This window comes from Durio zibethinus, chromosome 18 (assembly GCF_047325235.1).
Source record: "Durio zibethinus cultivar Kanyao isolate XHJ-2024 chromosome 18, ASM4732523v1, whole genome shotgun sequence".
Taxonomy (NCBI): domain Eukaryota; kingdom Viridiplantae; phylum Streptophyta; class Magnoliopsida; order Malvales; family Malvaceae; genus Durio; species Durio zibethinus.
This window is the reverse complement of record NC_143179.1, coordinates 3,004,985-3,022,040: the sequence shown is the minus strand read 5'-3', so window position 1 is coordinate 3,022,040 and position 17,056 is coordinate 3,004,985. Positions and strand designations below refer to the sequence as shown.

General features: G+C 34.2%; 1 protein-coding gene across 1 annotated transcript; it reads left to right on the top strand.

The window, feature by feature from the left end:
* Nucleotides 1-11,611: 11,611 nt before the first annotated feature.
* On the top strand, nt 11,612-13,941 carry LOC111300262 (auxin canalization protein (DUF828)). The gene is made up of 8 exons (XM_022895897.2): nt 11,612-11,923; nt 12,028-12,105; nt 12,227-12,295; nt 12,385-12,742; nt 12,967-13,134; nt 13,283-13,332; nt 13,443-13,491; nt 13,629-13,941. The coding sequence occupies exons 1-8, from the start codon at nt 11,744-11,746 to the stop codon at nt 13,847-13,849; spliced, it is 1,173 nt and encodes a 390-aa protein (XP_022751632.2). The 5' UTR covers nt 11,612-11,743; the 3' UTR covers nt 13,850-13,941.
* Nucleotides 13,942-17,056: the final 3,115 nt, after the last annotated feature.

The following is a 17,056-nucleotide window of genomic DNA, read 5'->3' as shown; positions in this document are numbered from 1 at the left end:
TTAAATATAAATCTTTTTATCTATTAAAATTAATATTTTAATAATTTTGATATCTATCTTTTTAAATTTAAAAATATCAAATTTAGTTTTATCTTAATAGATTTCACAATAATCTTGTATTATTCAAAAAGACAAATTTAATCTCTTGATAATTTATAAATATATATCTTTAAAAATAAGTCATTATTTAACATAAGTTTTATTTGATATTTAGTTCTCCGCATTTATTTGCACCTATTTTTCTTCATGTAATACAAATATAAGTTATATAAGTATTTTTTTTTTTGTAAGTGTTTACGATTGGTCATTTGTCTTTAACTTTGATTTTTTTTTTAATTATAAAGTATAGAGTTATGGTAACATTTATTCTTATATTTTGTAAGTACTGTACATAAGCTTTTATCTTGACCTGTCACTTTTCATTCAATCAGATCAATTGAGCTTTAACTTTTTACCTTTTTTTTTTTTCCAATCTTTGTAAATCTACTTAATTATAACCCACCTATAATAATATATTTTTTTATTATGATACACAACTAACCAAGAAAATAAACTCAATAATTTTTTTTTTAATATCAAGGATGGGTAGACCATTTTCTACTTGCTAGACTACAAATTAAATCTACTAAAAAAAAGCATGATTTCAATAATGATTAAAAAATAATTAAAATAATGCTAAAAATAACTAAGATATTCAATCCTTCAATTTTAATTTTCCCTCTCATGTTAAAGTTGGAGTTGTTGTTTTATTCTTACAATTTTGATAATTATCATTTATTGTAATGTGGAAGGTTTGGCTTGTGCAATATGTGTTATGTTATGTATTAAGTAATCTATATTATAGACATCATATTTTGTCTAAAGCCTAAACTAATTAAACTCAAACTCGATTCAAGCCTAATTGTTGAATATTAGATTTTTATATATTTTATAATTTTATGTTTATTTCTTATTTTATCCTTTTATTTTTACTTTTATTGAATTTATCTATATAAATATTTCTTTTAAATCCTATTTACTTTTATTTTATTTTACTTTTTTATTTTTTATTGTTGATTATCCTCAACCATATCTATTCATTTAACTCAATTTTGTTTATCGCTTTTTTTTTTAATCAATTATTTGATTATTTCAAAAAAAAAAAGGAAAAAACCAAAAGAGCTTGAAGTTTGAAATTTGGCTTAGTGATAATCTTTATGCTAAAAAGTTTAGGATTCTGTGACAATTCTTAGTTTTTTTTTTTTTTAATTTTTTAATCCAAATTGAGTGGAGAAGAGATGAGACAAGAAGAACGAAAATAAAACAGTACAAATACAGTTGAGATTTTTAGCTGTGGAAGTGTTTTTTTTTTTTTTTAAATTAGAGAGAATTAGAAGAAGAAACAACATTGAAAGAATTAATTTTGCAACAAGAAATTTTTTTTTTTTGCAATTTTATATGAACTTTCGGGTTTTTTTAAATTTTTTAACGAAATTCAAATTTTCCAATCATTTCCAAATCCAATGACCAAACCCAGATTTTAGCCAAACTCCAACAACCGGTGGCAAAACCCAAATCCTGACGAAGCTTTGAAGTCCTACCACCATTTTTTTTTCTTTAGAGAAAGAAGCAAAAAAGAGGAGAAATAGAGAGTAAAAGACATTCTTAAAAAAAAAGGTTTTTTTTTTTTAAATAACCAGATAATTAAATAAGATAAATGAAATTCAAACTAAAGTTATATCACAATAAAATTAAAACCAGATAAAGAAACTAAAAATAAAAATAAATAAATAGATAAGTAAGATAAATAATATATACAAATAATAAATATAAAATACAAACATAAAAAAAAAAACAAAAAATTAGATAATTGGACCTGAATTGGGTCTAGCCCAATTAGTTTAGCCCTCAAACCAAATAAAGATATACAAATCTAATATATATTATATATAACAACATACATAAACAAGTTTATCACATCAACATTTATGTGAATTACTCTTTTAAATGACATATAAGATAGTTTAAAAAAATAGTTTTTTTAATTACAAATTAGATAATTTTAAATTTATTCAAATATCAAAATTATTCAAATTATAACTGAAAATCAAATCAATTTAGATATTTATTTTTTTAAATTAAAAATATATAATATGTATTTTATTTTTTTAATAAATAATTTTTGTTGTTTACTAAATAACCTTATTTAAAAAATTATTTAATTATCAAAATCTTTCAACTATATTTAAAAATTACAAAAATTAAGTTTATCCAAATATTTCAACAGTCTTTTTTATCTTGATTTAAAAATTTATCGTTTTAAAAAATTTACGTAAGATATTAAAAATTCAAGCAACTTTATGTAGGATTTTGACAATTCAAAAAATTTCATTTTTAAAGTATATTATATTACTGTTGTAATTTTCTTCTTATAAAAACATTTTTATCAATTTTTTAATAGACAGCTTAACCACCCAATTCTTATGCAACATCAATCCAAAATTAAGTTAATTATAAAGTTTTAAATCAATTCTTTTTTATTTGGATAAAATGCAACGAATTCATTTGATCTTAAATATCTAAAATGTGTCATCATTTAAGAAGCCAATATATATTTTCAAATATGATTGATTTAGCACAAATCAATAGCTATTCATTTTCTAATAAAAGCATGACCTGTAATCATGCACGATAAAATGATCATAACCATATATAAGCAAAGATGTAAGTTTCAAACGGAATACATATATTGGGAGAAAAAAATTCACTTACATTATTTGAATATATCAATTCGTAGTTTTTTATATAAAAGAGATGGAAGTATAAGAAGATTGAAAATTCATAGTTTTTTCAAATACAAATAACTTAACTTTATTTTATATATACTTGCAAGTGTATAAATATTGTTATAAATAAAGATAATGAAAATTAAAAAAATTTAATTTTACAATTGAAATTTTTTAATTTTACTCAATAAATTTTTTTTCTTATTTTATTAGTTTCTTATTTATAAGTAATATTGTTTATTATTTATTTAAAAGTTTGCCAGTTTATTCAAAAAGTTTTATTTGCTTATAACATGATGTTAGATATATAAATTTTATATATGTTATAAATTTTGAAATTTGAATATAATTTTGAAAAAAAAATGTCAATTTATGTGTATTTATAGATATATTTAAATATGTAAAATTAATCTGTATATCACATGAATCACAAAATAGTTTATACAAAAACATAGTACATTAAATAAATAATCTTAATTAAAATTGTGATTAAATCAATTGTTAAACAATATATATATATATATATATTTTCATCAATACAAGAAAAATAAAATATATCATTAAAAATAAAGTTAAAACTTTGAGATTAAAAGCTAACCTTTTATAAAATGTTTCAATCTGACTTTTGCGTTGAACAAAATTTGCATGATAAAAAGAGAAAAAGATATAAAATAGAATTAAAAGTGAATAGTAACAAGTTAGGCCCAACATTAAAAGTTTAGTGCCACGCACCCATGGTCAGGATTTTTTAAACATCCAATAGCGTCACTCAAGGTCCATTAACTAAGGTTAGTTCTGGGCGGAGTTGGAGGAATTAAATCGTCCAGGCAAATAGGCAATCCATTTTCTCACTACAAGTTAGGCCCAATCTTGGAGCTGAAAGCGGGTTTATCGTGGTTTCCAAGCTGAATTCAACACTTTGAATTCGTACTTGTACGGCTTTTAAACGAGTGATTCATGTTAAGTCAGGTGCATGTGTTACGCCCTGACCGGGTGCACCAAGCACACAGGCCTGAGCATCAAGAGTCAAGGCTCAAGCACCAGGGATAGCGGTGGGGGTTAGTGCAATATGCATGGGAGACAAGTCCAAACCGCCCGCACAGCATGTAAATTTACCTACACAGCCAAGACCAGGCCCACAACATGCCTATACCACACTTAGGTGGACTCAAGAGAGTTAAGATGATCTAGAATCTTCTAAAAACATCTAGGATCAGTAGCATTCATAGCAGGATCTAGTTAATCTTAAAAATCAGGATGAGCCTTTTGTATTAATGTATAATCTATGTAATCTTTGATTTTTAATAATCTTGTAAATCCCTTTATTTTAAGAGATAACCATAAATAAAGCTGTCGACCTCAACTATAAATAGAGGGTCGCCCTACCCTCATTTGTACAGCATTACACATTCTATCTTAATAATACATAGAATATATTATAGCATTTTGTTATGTTCTCTAACTTGCATATTTCACCATTTCTTGTTCTTGTTTGCCTATACACTAATTGTAAAAGCTAAACTTAGGCATACGAAATTAATTCCAAGCCCTAAGGCCGCACAAATTCAAGCTTAAGTTCAGAGCTCGTGACAATAGGTATCAGAGCAAGTTCGGTGCAGGTGTTGTTTGCGTGTTTTGTGTGTAGGTTGCTAGATCGCAGTCGAAGAGATGGTATCCTAGAGCGATGTTGCTAGTCAACAACTAGAGGCCCAAGAGCAAGGTCATGGAAAGGGGAAGAAAGCCAGTTCGAGAGATATCTGATCTACCATAGATGGGAGGCTAGCCAAGATAAATGTGACCATGGCCAAAGTGAGGGACAATCTTGACGAGATTACGGCTCGCATTGAGGATATGGACTCTAAGGAAGAAGAGCTCAAAAGCGAGATGCAGGCTGCCCTGAATGAGATAATTTACATACTCACCTAGACGAATGAAGCCTTGGAGGCCATGTGGAAACCATGCGAAGACCATACGCAAGGAGTTTGAAGAACAGCTCACTGTTTACAAAATAGCCATTGAGAATGGCATGTTCGCTGAAAATGTCTAAGTCTCATGTAAAGATCTCCAAGCCCAAGGAGTTCATGAGGACTAGGGCTACCAAGGAAGTGGACAACTTTCTATGGGGGATGGAGTAATACTTCCAAGCCGTAGGCATGTAAGACGATGCCACTAAGGTAAGCACTGCTTCTATGTATCTTACTGATGTCACCTTATTATGGTAGAGGCGCATGTGTGATGATGTTAAGCATAGGGGTGCCATGATTGGAACCTATGATGCATTTCAAAAAGAGTTCAGAGAACAGTTTTACCCAAAGTATGCCAATGATAAGGCACAGGCAAAGTTACATCGACTTACTCAAAGGAGGGACATAAAAAAGTATGTCCATAAGTTCTCTAAATTAATGCTTCAAATTTCAAATCTAAGCGAGATCGATGATCTATTTGCCTTCATGGATGGGCTTAAACCATGGGTAAAGCATGAGCTACAAAGGAGTGGAGTTCGTGAGTTGGCCAAAGCCATGACCATAATAGAGTCCTTAATGGAGTTCAAGTCGTAAAACAATTTTGAGTCTTCCAAGCCTAAGGGGAAAGGTAAGAACAAAAGGGACTAGGAAAAGCAGTCCATAAGAAAGGACCATGACTAGCAGTCCAATGATAGAGATTGAGACCATTCAGACAAAGAAGTCTAAGCCAAGCCATTAGTAGGGAAATGAAAGGCAAAAAAAGACCAATAGCCAGTCACATGCTACTTATGTGGAAGATACCACATAATGCAAAATTACCCATAGAGGGGCAAGCTGGCTGCTTTAGATAAGGAATCAAATGAGGAGCCAAAGCAGGGGACAACAAAGCTTATGTTGTTAATGCTCAATGTTGTCCAAAGTAAGGGAAGTCGCAAGCCAAAAGGCTTGATATATATGGATCTATTAGTTACGAGATAGAAGGTGAGTGCTTTATGGACACAAAAGCCCCACACTTGTTTATCTCAGATGATGGAATCTAAAAGCTTAGACTGAAGGTACAAAAAGGGATTGTTACCATTAAGATGGTGAATTCCAAGGAGATGCCAACCATTGGAGTAACTCATAGGGTAGAGCTACAACTCGAAAGCTGAAAGGGCAAAAAAACCTTTGAGGTAATATCCTTAGATGACTATGAGTTTGTGATTGGTTTAGATTTTCTTATTCAGATTAATGTCCTCCTTGTGCCTTTTTTCAATTGTATTTGTATTTTGGATAAGCAATGCCAATCACTTATACCATTGAGGTGAGGTCTAAGATTGGATCCAAAGTGTTATCAGCCATTCAGTTTGCCAAGCTGATGAGCACAGATGAAGACATCTTCTTGGTTACCTTAAAGTATGATGTACCAAGAGAGAAAGAGACCGACACCCCTTTAGAGGTGTTAGAGGTGTTGAAAACTTTTAACGATGTAATACTAACACAGCTGCCTAGCAAACTACCACTAAAGAGAGAAGTGACCACAAGATCAAGCTGGTGCCTGAGGCCAAGCCACTAGCCAAGGCCTCTTATCGAATGTCATACCCAGAATTGGAGGAGTTGAGGAAGTAGCTTAGGGAGTTAATTGAGGCGAGCTACATCAAGTCATTGAAGAGCCCCTACGGTGCCCTGGTTTTGTTCCAATGCAAGCATAATGGTTCCTTGCGATTGTGTGTGGATTATAAGGCACTAAACAAGCTGACCATCAAGAACAAGTATCATATCCCATTTATTGTGGATTTGTTCGATCAACTTGGATGAATAAGGTGGTTCACCAAACTGGATTTGAGGTTAGGTTATTACTAAGTCAGGATCGCAGAAAAAGATGAGCCCAAGATAATGTGTGTCACGCATTATGGATCTTATGAGTTTTTGGTCATGCCATTCGAACTCACCAATGTCCCAGCAACATTTTATACTTTAATGAATAAGGTGTTCTAGGTGTTACAGGCTCATGAACTGTATATCAAGAAGGAGAAGTGCTTATTTACCTAGCGAGAGATACCGTTTTTAGGCCACATAGTAGAAGGTGGCAAGATACGCATAGATGTAGGTAAAGTCTGTGCCATCCTAGAGTGGGAGCCACCAGCCAAGGTAACTGAGTTGAGGTCATTCCTTGGGCTGGTCAATTACTATAGGCGTTTTATCAAAGGCCACTTAGCTATAGCCATACCCTTAACAGATTTGCTCAAGAAAGAGAGACTGTGGGAGTGGAGCACCAAGTGCTAAGAGGCCTTTGATAAGTTAAAAAGGCTTTTAAGCATTGAAAAACCAGTGTTGGCTTTGTCAGACCATGCCAAGCCATATAAAGTGTATACGGATGCATCAAACTTTAATATAGAGGAAGTGCTAATATATGAGAACCATCCAATCTCATTTGAGAACAAAAAGCTAAACGAAATCGAGTGCAAGTACACGATCCAAGAGAAAAAGATAACAGCAGTGGTGCACTACTTGCGCATTTAGCTGCATTACCTGTTGGGGTCAAGGTTCGTGGTTAAAATGGACAATATGGTAACTATCTACTTTTAAACGTAAAAAAAGTTATCCCCTAAGCAGGCTTGTTGGCAGAATTTTCTTGTAAAATTTGATTACAGGTTGAAGTACAAGCCAGGGTGAGCAAACATAGTGGTGGATGCCCTGAGTAAGAGGGTGAACCTTATTACCATTAGCCAACCAGAGGGGTCTTTGGTGTTGCGCATCAAGGAAAGGCTCGCATATGATCTTACAGCCAAGGCTCTCATCTAGTACCCTTAACAAGGTAAAACTAGGCAATTTTGATTGCTGCATGGCTTGTTGTACACCAAGGGCAATTGGCTATTTGTGCCACAGTATGGGAAGCTTCGCAGGGAAATTTTGTAAGAGTACCATGATTCGAGATGGGCTAGACATCTGGGAATGAGTTGCACTTTGGTTTTGTTAAAGGACCAATATTACTGGCCACACATAAAAGATGATATGAAATTATATGTGAAGACTTATCTTACGTGTCAATAGGACAAAGTGGAGCTCAAGAAACCAAGAGGTCTCTTGGAGCCATTACCCGTGCCAAAGTGACCATGAGAGAGTGTCACTCTGGACTTTATAGTCAGTTTACATAAGACAAAGGGGTTCAGAAGCATCATGGTAGTGGTGGACAGGCTTTCTAAGTGTGGGATTTTTATTCCTATAACCAAATAGTGCCCAGCCGAAGAGGCAGCTTGATTGTTCTTGCAAAACGTGGTGAAGTACTGGGGAATACCAAATACCATTGTTAGTGATTGGGATGGTCATTTTACAGGTAGGTTTTGGACTGAGTTGTTTAAGCTATTGGGGTCAGACTTGAACTTTTCTATTAGTATGCATCTGTAGACTGACAAGCAGACTAAGCAAGTGAATAAACTGTTAGAGGTCTACCTCAGGCACTGTATGAGTGCCACGCAAAGGGACTGGCCAAAGCTATTAGATATCGTCTAGTTTTCATACAACTTACAAAGAAGTGAAACAACAAACTATAGTCCATTTGAGATTGTGATAGGTTAGCAACTGCTAACACCCGATTTGATTACTGTAGGTTATACAGGGCCTAATCCAGCAGCATACAAATTTGTCAAGGCTTGGCAAAAGCAAGTCGACTTGGCCAGAGTCTGTCTACATATAGCTACAAAAAGGTCGAAGAAGTGGGTAGACCAGAATACAAGTAATGTGCAGTTTCAAGTAGAAGACTTGGTATTGGTGAAGCTACATCCCATTGTATGCCACAAAAGGCTATACAAAGGCCTAGTCCGAAGGTATAAGGGACCTCTCAGAGTTTTAAAGAGGGTAGGCAAGGTTGCCTACAAGCTAGATATACCACCCAAGTTGAAGGTACATCTGATGTTCCATGTTAGCATGCTCAAACCGTTTCATGAGGATGAGGGAGATCCAAGATGGGCAGAGTCGAAGCATGCACCGTTGATAGCTAAGGCCTCATATAAGAAGGAGGTCCATAGCATTATTGCTAATCGAGAGGTGAGATAGAAGAACTACCAGCCAAGGCAGGAGTACTTGGTACACTAGAAGGAACTTTCAAACAGTGAAGCAAGCTGGGAGCCAACAGAAGACTTATGGTAGTTTCAGGACCAGATCAAGCAGTTCCACATAAAAGACGTGACGAGGGCATCGCACAATCAGGTGGGAAAAAATGTCACACCCTGGGTAGGCGCACCAAGTGCACAGGCTCAAGCACTAAGAGCCAAGGCTTGAGCACCAGGGACAGTGGCAGAGGTTGGCACGATATGCGTGGGAGGCAAGTCCAGACCACTCATACAACATGCAAGCATGTCCGCACAGCCAAGACTAGGCCCGCAACATGTCTACACCGCACCTAGGTGGACCTAGGAGAGCTGGGCTGATCCAGAATCTTCTAGGAGCATCCAGGATCTGCAGCATTTAGTAGCAGGATCTAGTTGATCCTAAAAATCAAGATGAGCCTTATGTATTAATGTGTAATCCTTGATTTTTAGGAATCTTATAAATTTCTTTATTTTAAGAGATAGCCATAAGTAGAGCTAGGGGCCTCAACTATAAATAGAGGGTCGCCCTACCCTCATTTGTACAGCATCACACATTCTATCTCTGTAATACACAGAGCATATTCTAGCATTCTGTTGTGTTCTCCAACTTGCACATTTCACCATTTCTTGTTCTTGTTTGCCCACATGCTAGTTACAAAGACTGAACTTAGGCATATAGAATTAATTCCAAACCTTAAGACCACACGGATTCAAGCTTAAAGCCTAGAGCCCGTGACAAATGCACCAGTTGATAAAATTTTGACTAGCACCCCGCCCACCGTTCAAGGTGCTAGAGGCCGCTTAAGAAGGAAACTAATATAGGATGCGAACATCTGGAGTCCATCAAAGTACTTTATTTTTAGGCTTTGATGGAGCATGGCATAAGCATTATCAAGAGACAAATTAAGCATTAAAAGAGTAAGTTAAACCATTATTGATGCTTAACCATTAATGCTTATGCTTAATTTTCTTTCGGTACAAATGATCAAGTCACAATACAAGAATAAAAAAAATATTACTAAGTGTTAGAATTTAAATTTTAAATTTATTGAATACTATTTTTTGAAAATAATTATATAAATTAATTGAATAAATCCTAATTCAATTCTTATGCTTAATTTGTTTCTGGATCATAAAACCATTATCAAGTGACTCCTCTAAGAAAAAATATATAAAACATTCATCTATAACAACAAAATAGATAGATATGATATACAAAAGAATTTGTGGGGAGTCAACTAGTATTTGACTTGTTGGTTCGTTCAATCTAATTCACCTCTTATTGAAACAAATTTTATTTAACATTTTTAACATCATTATTTGGTTTACATATTAAATGGTGATTTCATTTTCATACGAAAAGTTTAGTACTCAATCAAGATATCACGATTAATAACAAAAGTATATTTTCTGAATTTCCTAATCTACGTCTAACCTTTCTACCCTTTATATTTGATGAAAAAAACATTTCATGCATGAACTCGTTTGAACCTGTAACATTATATATCAAGCAAACCTCTCTGAGCTTTGCTACCTCGCAAAGCAAAGGGATGACCGGTGAATTGGCACTAGACTCGTCGGCTGATTCTGTTTGTTACAATAAACAAGCATCCAATAGCTCATCATAAAGAATTATGCTGTCACATGAGTCTAATGAAAACACCTTTAACCAAATCTCCAAAAGTTAACAATTTTTCTTCAATGAAATGGAGTAACGGTGACCCCCTTAATACATTTTTGTATAGAAAAGCCACCCAACAAACACCCATACCGCAATTTAATACAAAAAGTTAATCTTTAGAAAGATCATTTGCATTGTTGCTAATCACACAAGCTTTATTCTAATCAAACAAATGCTTAAAGTTCAATGATACTTGTCTACTGCTTTACTTTTATCTATGTTAACTTCAATGATACATGTCTACTTCCTTTTTCTCAATGTTGGCCCGAGTGTGCATGCCTAGGTTATAATGTCTCACCATTCTTCTATCTCTTTTTAATATCCCCTTCTTTTTATTATTAAAAAAAAAAAGTCCATAGACTGAGTTAAAAAAAAATATTATAAATATTAAATTTTAAATTTATTGAATCCGATCTTTTTAAAGACAGTTATGAGCTAATTCCGGGTTCAATTTCTCCTTCCTTTTTAAACCTAGAGGCCTAATTCCATGTCCCTAGCAAGACAGCTGTAGCTAAGTAATCTATCACTTCAATCTAAAACTTAATCATACTTGGCTTGAGTATATGGTTTTTATTTAAAGATGAAAAAGAGGAGGGGATAATTGATTCCCCTGTATGATTTTCTATAACTACTCTGCCTCTACAGTGCTTAGCATGTGTAGTCTCTCGTTAAATCTTTTCGAGGAACTCAGTCCCACCCAATCACAATCTGATTTTCTGTAAAAACTCCTATAATTCCAAGTAGGTCCCAGTTTGTTTGTAACTCTTCAATGTTTATATATTTGTGAACATTTAGATAAACTTTCCAACTGTAACATCCCATCTGTCTGATTTTCTTTTTCAGAAACTTTTCCGCCTGCAGGAGAGGGCAGAAACAAGCTGTACTTCCTAACCCCCTTGCCACCTTTCACACCAGTATTAAACACGTATGATGTACTTGGTTGATTTGATTTTAATCTGTTAAATTAATCAAGCCCACCACTAACGGTTATGATATAAGGAGGCACACGAACCACGTTTAATGAGGCCACATCATAGCATTATGGTGAAGCTGTTTTAGCCTATATTTGCTTAACATTAAGACGGTATATTTGAGGTTATCGAGATTTAAATTTTGATCGCTAGAATTTAACACTCTACTGACAGTCTGCATAGTTGATTGGCTAAGACAGTTATTTATATCTGAATCAGGGTAGGCTTTTATCATTCTCTTAAGCTCTTTCGTCATTCCTAAGATATTCCTCAAACCTTTCCTCCAAATTGCATGGATTTGAATTCCAAACCATCCCCTTCCGAGGCATGTCCCGAGTCAATGGATTTTCTTTCGCGTGCATGGTGTAACTTCGCAGTTCAAGCTCTCCAACCTGAGTTTCATGATCAATCGATTGTTGTCTTAGACAATTCAATCAAGAAATTTGAGAGTGATACCCCAATGTCTTTTCCAGTGAGTATCAAACTACTATAAGATGTTATCATGATTCTCGTACATATCGTAATTTATATGCTAAAGACCAAAAAAAATTAAATTAAAGCTTTTGTAACTGGCAGAAGATGGAGAAAAGCACAAAGATTGATGCTACTGATTTCAAGTCGTCTTTGCCACCATGGAAATCCAATGATGTGAAGGTAATCACATATATCATTCTGTTCCATTAATGCTACGCACTGGCATTGTTAAAGTCACTATACTTGTTTTAATTATCCTTAATCTTGAACTAAAATTATTAATTTTGCATTTTATTTTCAGTCGTGGATATGGATGCAGCAAGCAATGCATCCAGAACTGAACTACAACAGCTGTTTTCGAAAGAAATGGGTAGGTGGTGTCTTTATAATTGTTTAATTTAGAATAAGAACCCTAAAATTCAGAGAAATTTTTACCACAACTCTCATGTATATGCTCAGATGCCCTGGAAGATAGTTCCCTTTAAGGGTATTTCAATAAAGAAATGGCTGAAGGAGATGAAAGCAAAGCGAAAGGAAGAAGAGAGATTACAAAGAGCTGAAGTGCACGCAGCAATGTCAGTGGCAGGGTTAGCAGCTGCATTGGCTGCAATTGCGGCTGAGAACTCCAAAAGGGATGATTGTAATCCAACCAAGGAGGCTGCAGTAGCCTCAGCAGCTGCCCTGGTTGCAGCACAATGCGCCAAAGTGGCAGAAGCAATGGGAGCAAAGAAGGAGCAGCTTGGCAGTGTTATAGGTTCGGCCATGAGTGGTACAAGTGAAGCCGATATCTTTACACTTACTGCTGCAGCTAATACATGTAAGTATAAACGTGCATGTTATGTCTCATCTTCTGCAATTTTCGCAACGGAGATTGATCCATCATCTTAAATTGGTAAATTGGGCTCACCTCATCAGATGGCTGGTCTCAACCATTTCCGTAGTGCTTAAGGCTTTTTGTAGTTTCAAAACCTAAGCCATACCATTTCTTTTTATCATTTTTTTTGTTTTTCACTTCTGTTTTTCTTGTAATAATTGTTGTAGCATTAAGAGGAGCCGCTACTCTTAAAGCAAGAACAGGATGCAAGAACAGAATCAATGGTAGCGCCCCCGTCCTGCCAATTGAGGACAGCAATGATTTTCCATTCGAGTTTCAGAAGTGCAGGTCAATGCTAGCAAAGGGCGCTGAGCTAGGTGTTGAAACACCAGACGGTTAGTAGATTTTTTAGTCTTTTCCAAACAAAAAAAAAAAAAAAAGCCAAATATCTCAAAATTGAACATTTGAACTTGGTTCAACTAGTCAGACATAAAGATCATCTGAGAACATAATTTACTTATCTGAAGCTTTGATTCTGAACAGGGAAATACATGATCAGGTCGGTGTCCATAGTCCTCGATGAGGAATCAAAGGTCAGCTGATCAAGCATACTTTGAAAGTTGACAATAATTAAATGCATTTAATCGAATGCTTTCTTGGCGTGCAAATCTTAATAATTTTTTTTCATTCATACTATTTACAGGTTATTCTTAAACTAAGGAAGCTCAGCCTGTTGAAAAGCAAGAAAGAATGTGAGCCTTACATTTTCATCATCATTTCTCCCCTTTTCTTTTCATTTAGCACTCCTTTATTTTGTTTTTTACAAAAGAAGTTTTTTAAAGATTAAGATCACATGGGATTTGATAAAAATCTGGATTCTGCAATTTAGGCATTGTACTGGACCTGCATGCTGAGTTGTATAGAGATCCTGAAGCCGATGAGACTACTGATACATGTTACCTAATCGTCTTGACAACAAATTTGGGGACAATTAAGCTAGACATGGTAGATGATTACCAGCGTTATAAGACATGGGCAACAACCATTAATCACTTGCTCATGCTTTCCACTTCTTTTACCAAATATGAACTTCAATTCTACAGAAATTGAAGTAACTGTGTGTTTTTGGTGATGTGCTGCATCGATCTATTTTGGACATTTGTTATAGTATTGTATATTGATTTACATTGTAATAACTCTTGTTGGACATAAGTATATGGAATTTTCTTGTTAGATCTTGAAAGAGTAGCAAGATTTTATTAACACTAAGCACTACCTCAAGCTGTCAGTAACAAGAATTGATCAAACCTAGATAGTAATCATATCTTGTTTTATCAAGCGGAAAGGGATTCCAGAGCTTTACCCAATACATTCCTTCTCCAGACTGGTCCAAATAGATTTACAAACAGATTCGAATTCAAGCAACAAAAAGAGGATCACAGTCTCTTTACCGCTTGAGCCAATCATCTGTTGTTGTTAGTAATCATATCTTTACTCTTTAGACTAGTAAGAAAGGGGGAATTGATATTAACTACTTCTTACAGCAAACAGTAAAATATTGGTTGTTTATTATAGTTTTAAAGGAATTGGCAATCATTAATCAAGAGTTCAAGACCATCAAAGGGTAATTAAATGACATAAACAAGATCCCTCACACTTAGCAGTCATTTACTGTACTAGAAACATTTTAGAGCAGACAATCAATCTGAATAAAGTATAATCCTTTAAAACCAAATGCAGAAAGAGTAATAGCATGAAAATTCTTAGGGTTTTGAATGACAAATGATAACATGCCTAGACATTTAGCATGCTTAATTTTTCAGAAATAATAGTCTACTTGGTCATCCCTATGTTACAAGAAATCAAAACTTACTGTTGATGAAATTGTAGTTAATACTAGGAATATAATTCCAGTCATACATAGGAGTTTGCAAGGCATCTGAGAACAAAAACTAGTGATTTTAAAATTGATAATGAGCTCAATAGACCACTGAAACAGGGTTTCTAAATTGGCCTCCTCGCATTCTGGCACGATCCTTCACAGAGTACAAAGATTTCTATGCACTGAAATTTTTACAAACTTCACTTTTTTTCTCAACAATAGGCAGAACATCCTTGTCCTTTGGCTTCTTTGATTCCTGGACAAGAAGCAAGCTTTTCTCATGGTAAGTGCAAGAAAAATTTTGGAGCTTGTAAATTGGATGTTTGCCAAAGGAGTTTATAGATTTATATGTTTTCTCTTGCTTGGGTTCATTTAATACTTCAAGTTTTAAAGCTCAAGATGGGGGAGATATGGAGCAATTTGCTGTTAGAGGCCTTTTTCTGTCACCTAGTGAACATCACTACATCTACATTTACACAGTTTTAATACTACGCTCTAATTTCAGCTCAGCTGACAGAATGGAGAAGCAGAATCAAGAATTTTATTTAGTAGAGTTTTAATTCAAATATGTTAAATTATAAAATAATAATAATAATAATAATAATATAATAGTAAGAAAAAAAAAATAACTTTCATATATCCAATCATAATTGTTAAAAAATTTCTATTCATCTTTCACGCGATTTTATATTTTGAAAACATTGCATTATAACTTCTTTATTAATACTTTTGAACATATCTTTAAACTAAATTATCGTACAACCATTAATCTTTCATTTGCTTACGCAAATGACTTCAAAATATTTATTGCTGAAGATACTCTCTTTGCTGTGACAGCAATAATCGATAAAATCAACGTTAGTTTCAATAATAAATAAATAAGATCAAAGACGTTTTCTTTAAGTTTATCTAGAATGCACATAATTTAATAATTTTTTTCTCATTTAAGCCCCATTAGGCTTACATAGCTGCACCCTGACAGCATCATATAAAGTTATATACAATTAAAGAGGAGCAATAAAATCACAAGGAACACAAGAAGCTGGAAGCCTGGAACTAGCCTCAGGGTATGTTTTTGGAAGTGAATTCAATAGACAATAAAGCATGGTGCACTACCTTAAGACAGTATAAATGTTTCCTTTCAAAAAACCCATTTTAATTTCGACACCGCAGCCCTTGACCCAAGAAACAAAAATTATAAGATAAAAGAAATATAACAGATACATAATTGTATATGTATATGTAACTCATTAGTTAGAGATAAATAAATCGAAAAAGTTACTTAAATCATTGGATCAAATGTTTAAGTTCAAATTCTATATATTTTGCTTCCAAATATAATACCTAGACAGTTTAAATTGCTTCCTGCGACCAAAGTGATTAAGAAGTCACTTCAGCATTGTTATAATCGACTGATGAATCCACCATTTTCCCTTCCGTCAATGAAAAAAAAGACCCCTCCTTTTGTTTCTCGTGAATTGCAAATTAATACCTTTAGCAAATCTGCATTTATATTTTGGAATTTGTATTATAAATAGATCCTTTTGTTAACAGAATCATCTGTATAGTTGATAAAGCCCAAGTACTTACAAGTTATAATCTTGTAATTATGTGTATTACATGAGATTGCAAATGTGATACAACAGCTTTTGCAGGATGAGGAAATGATGTCAACCTTGTGTGGCCAGGACCACATTATGTCTAACTAGTGGCCTAGTAGGCATGAATTTGTCTATAGTCCTTATCCCCTCGTCTCATTTCTCATATTCTGTGATGTACTTCAGGTTCCTTTCCTCAGCAAAAAGGGCCGGTTTAGCCTCAATTCAGATATTATCGACCAACCAACCGCCTAATAAAGCTTTGTTCTTTTGCAGCTGCCCATCCATTTTTATGAAGTCTGCTGGACATTCTCCAGGGGAGGGGGGGGGGGTGCGATGAATCTTGACACTTTGAGGTCCTTCTGAATTGTGACAAGACCAAAGCATGTAGATTTGTATGGTCTTTTCCAGCATTTCTAAATTTCTCTGTACCAACTGATCAGATTGTCTTTTTTTCTCAATATATATACCCTGGAAAAACTGATCCAGAAAATTGGAGAATATGATAATCCATAATGTGCATGAATTTTTCTAGAAATGTGGATCTTCCTCGCATATCTTTTCTCCCATTTGGGGATCTAATCAAAGCTGCCAGTGGGTCTTGTTTATCCTACCCACCAGCAAGAGATTGATTGAATGTAGGTTTTGAGACCATAATAAAGCAGCTATAACCCTCTAACTTCAACAGGAACTGGCAAATCAGAACTTATATGGCATAGAGTTTTCCATTATGGGCAGAATGGAATTCAGCTGCTGGATGTCGATGTGGTTGGGGTTCAAAGAATGTAGCTAGTTGAGCCAAGTACGCCAACTAGCAAGAGGACAATTCAGCATTTC

What these genes read in the sequence shown, in the direction of transcription:
- LOC111300262 (XM_022895897.2), top strand. Translation starts at nt 11,744, where the DNA reads ATGGATTTGAATTCCAAACCATCCCCTTCCGAGGCATGTCCCGAGTCA. An exon ending in AGGTGTTGAAACACCAGACG is followed by an intron (nt 13,135 to 13,282) that starts GTTAGTAGATTT and finishes GATTCTGAACAG; the next exon opens with GGAAATACATGATCAGGTCG. An exon ending in GTTGAAAAGCAAGAAAGAAT is followed by an intron (nt 13,492 to 13,628) that starts GTGAGCCTTACA and finishes TCTGCAATTTAG; the next exon opens with GCATTGTACTGGACCTGCAT.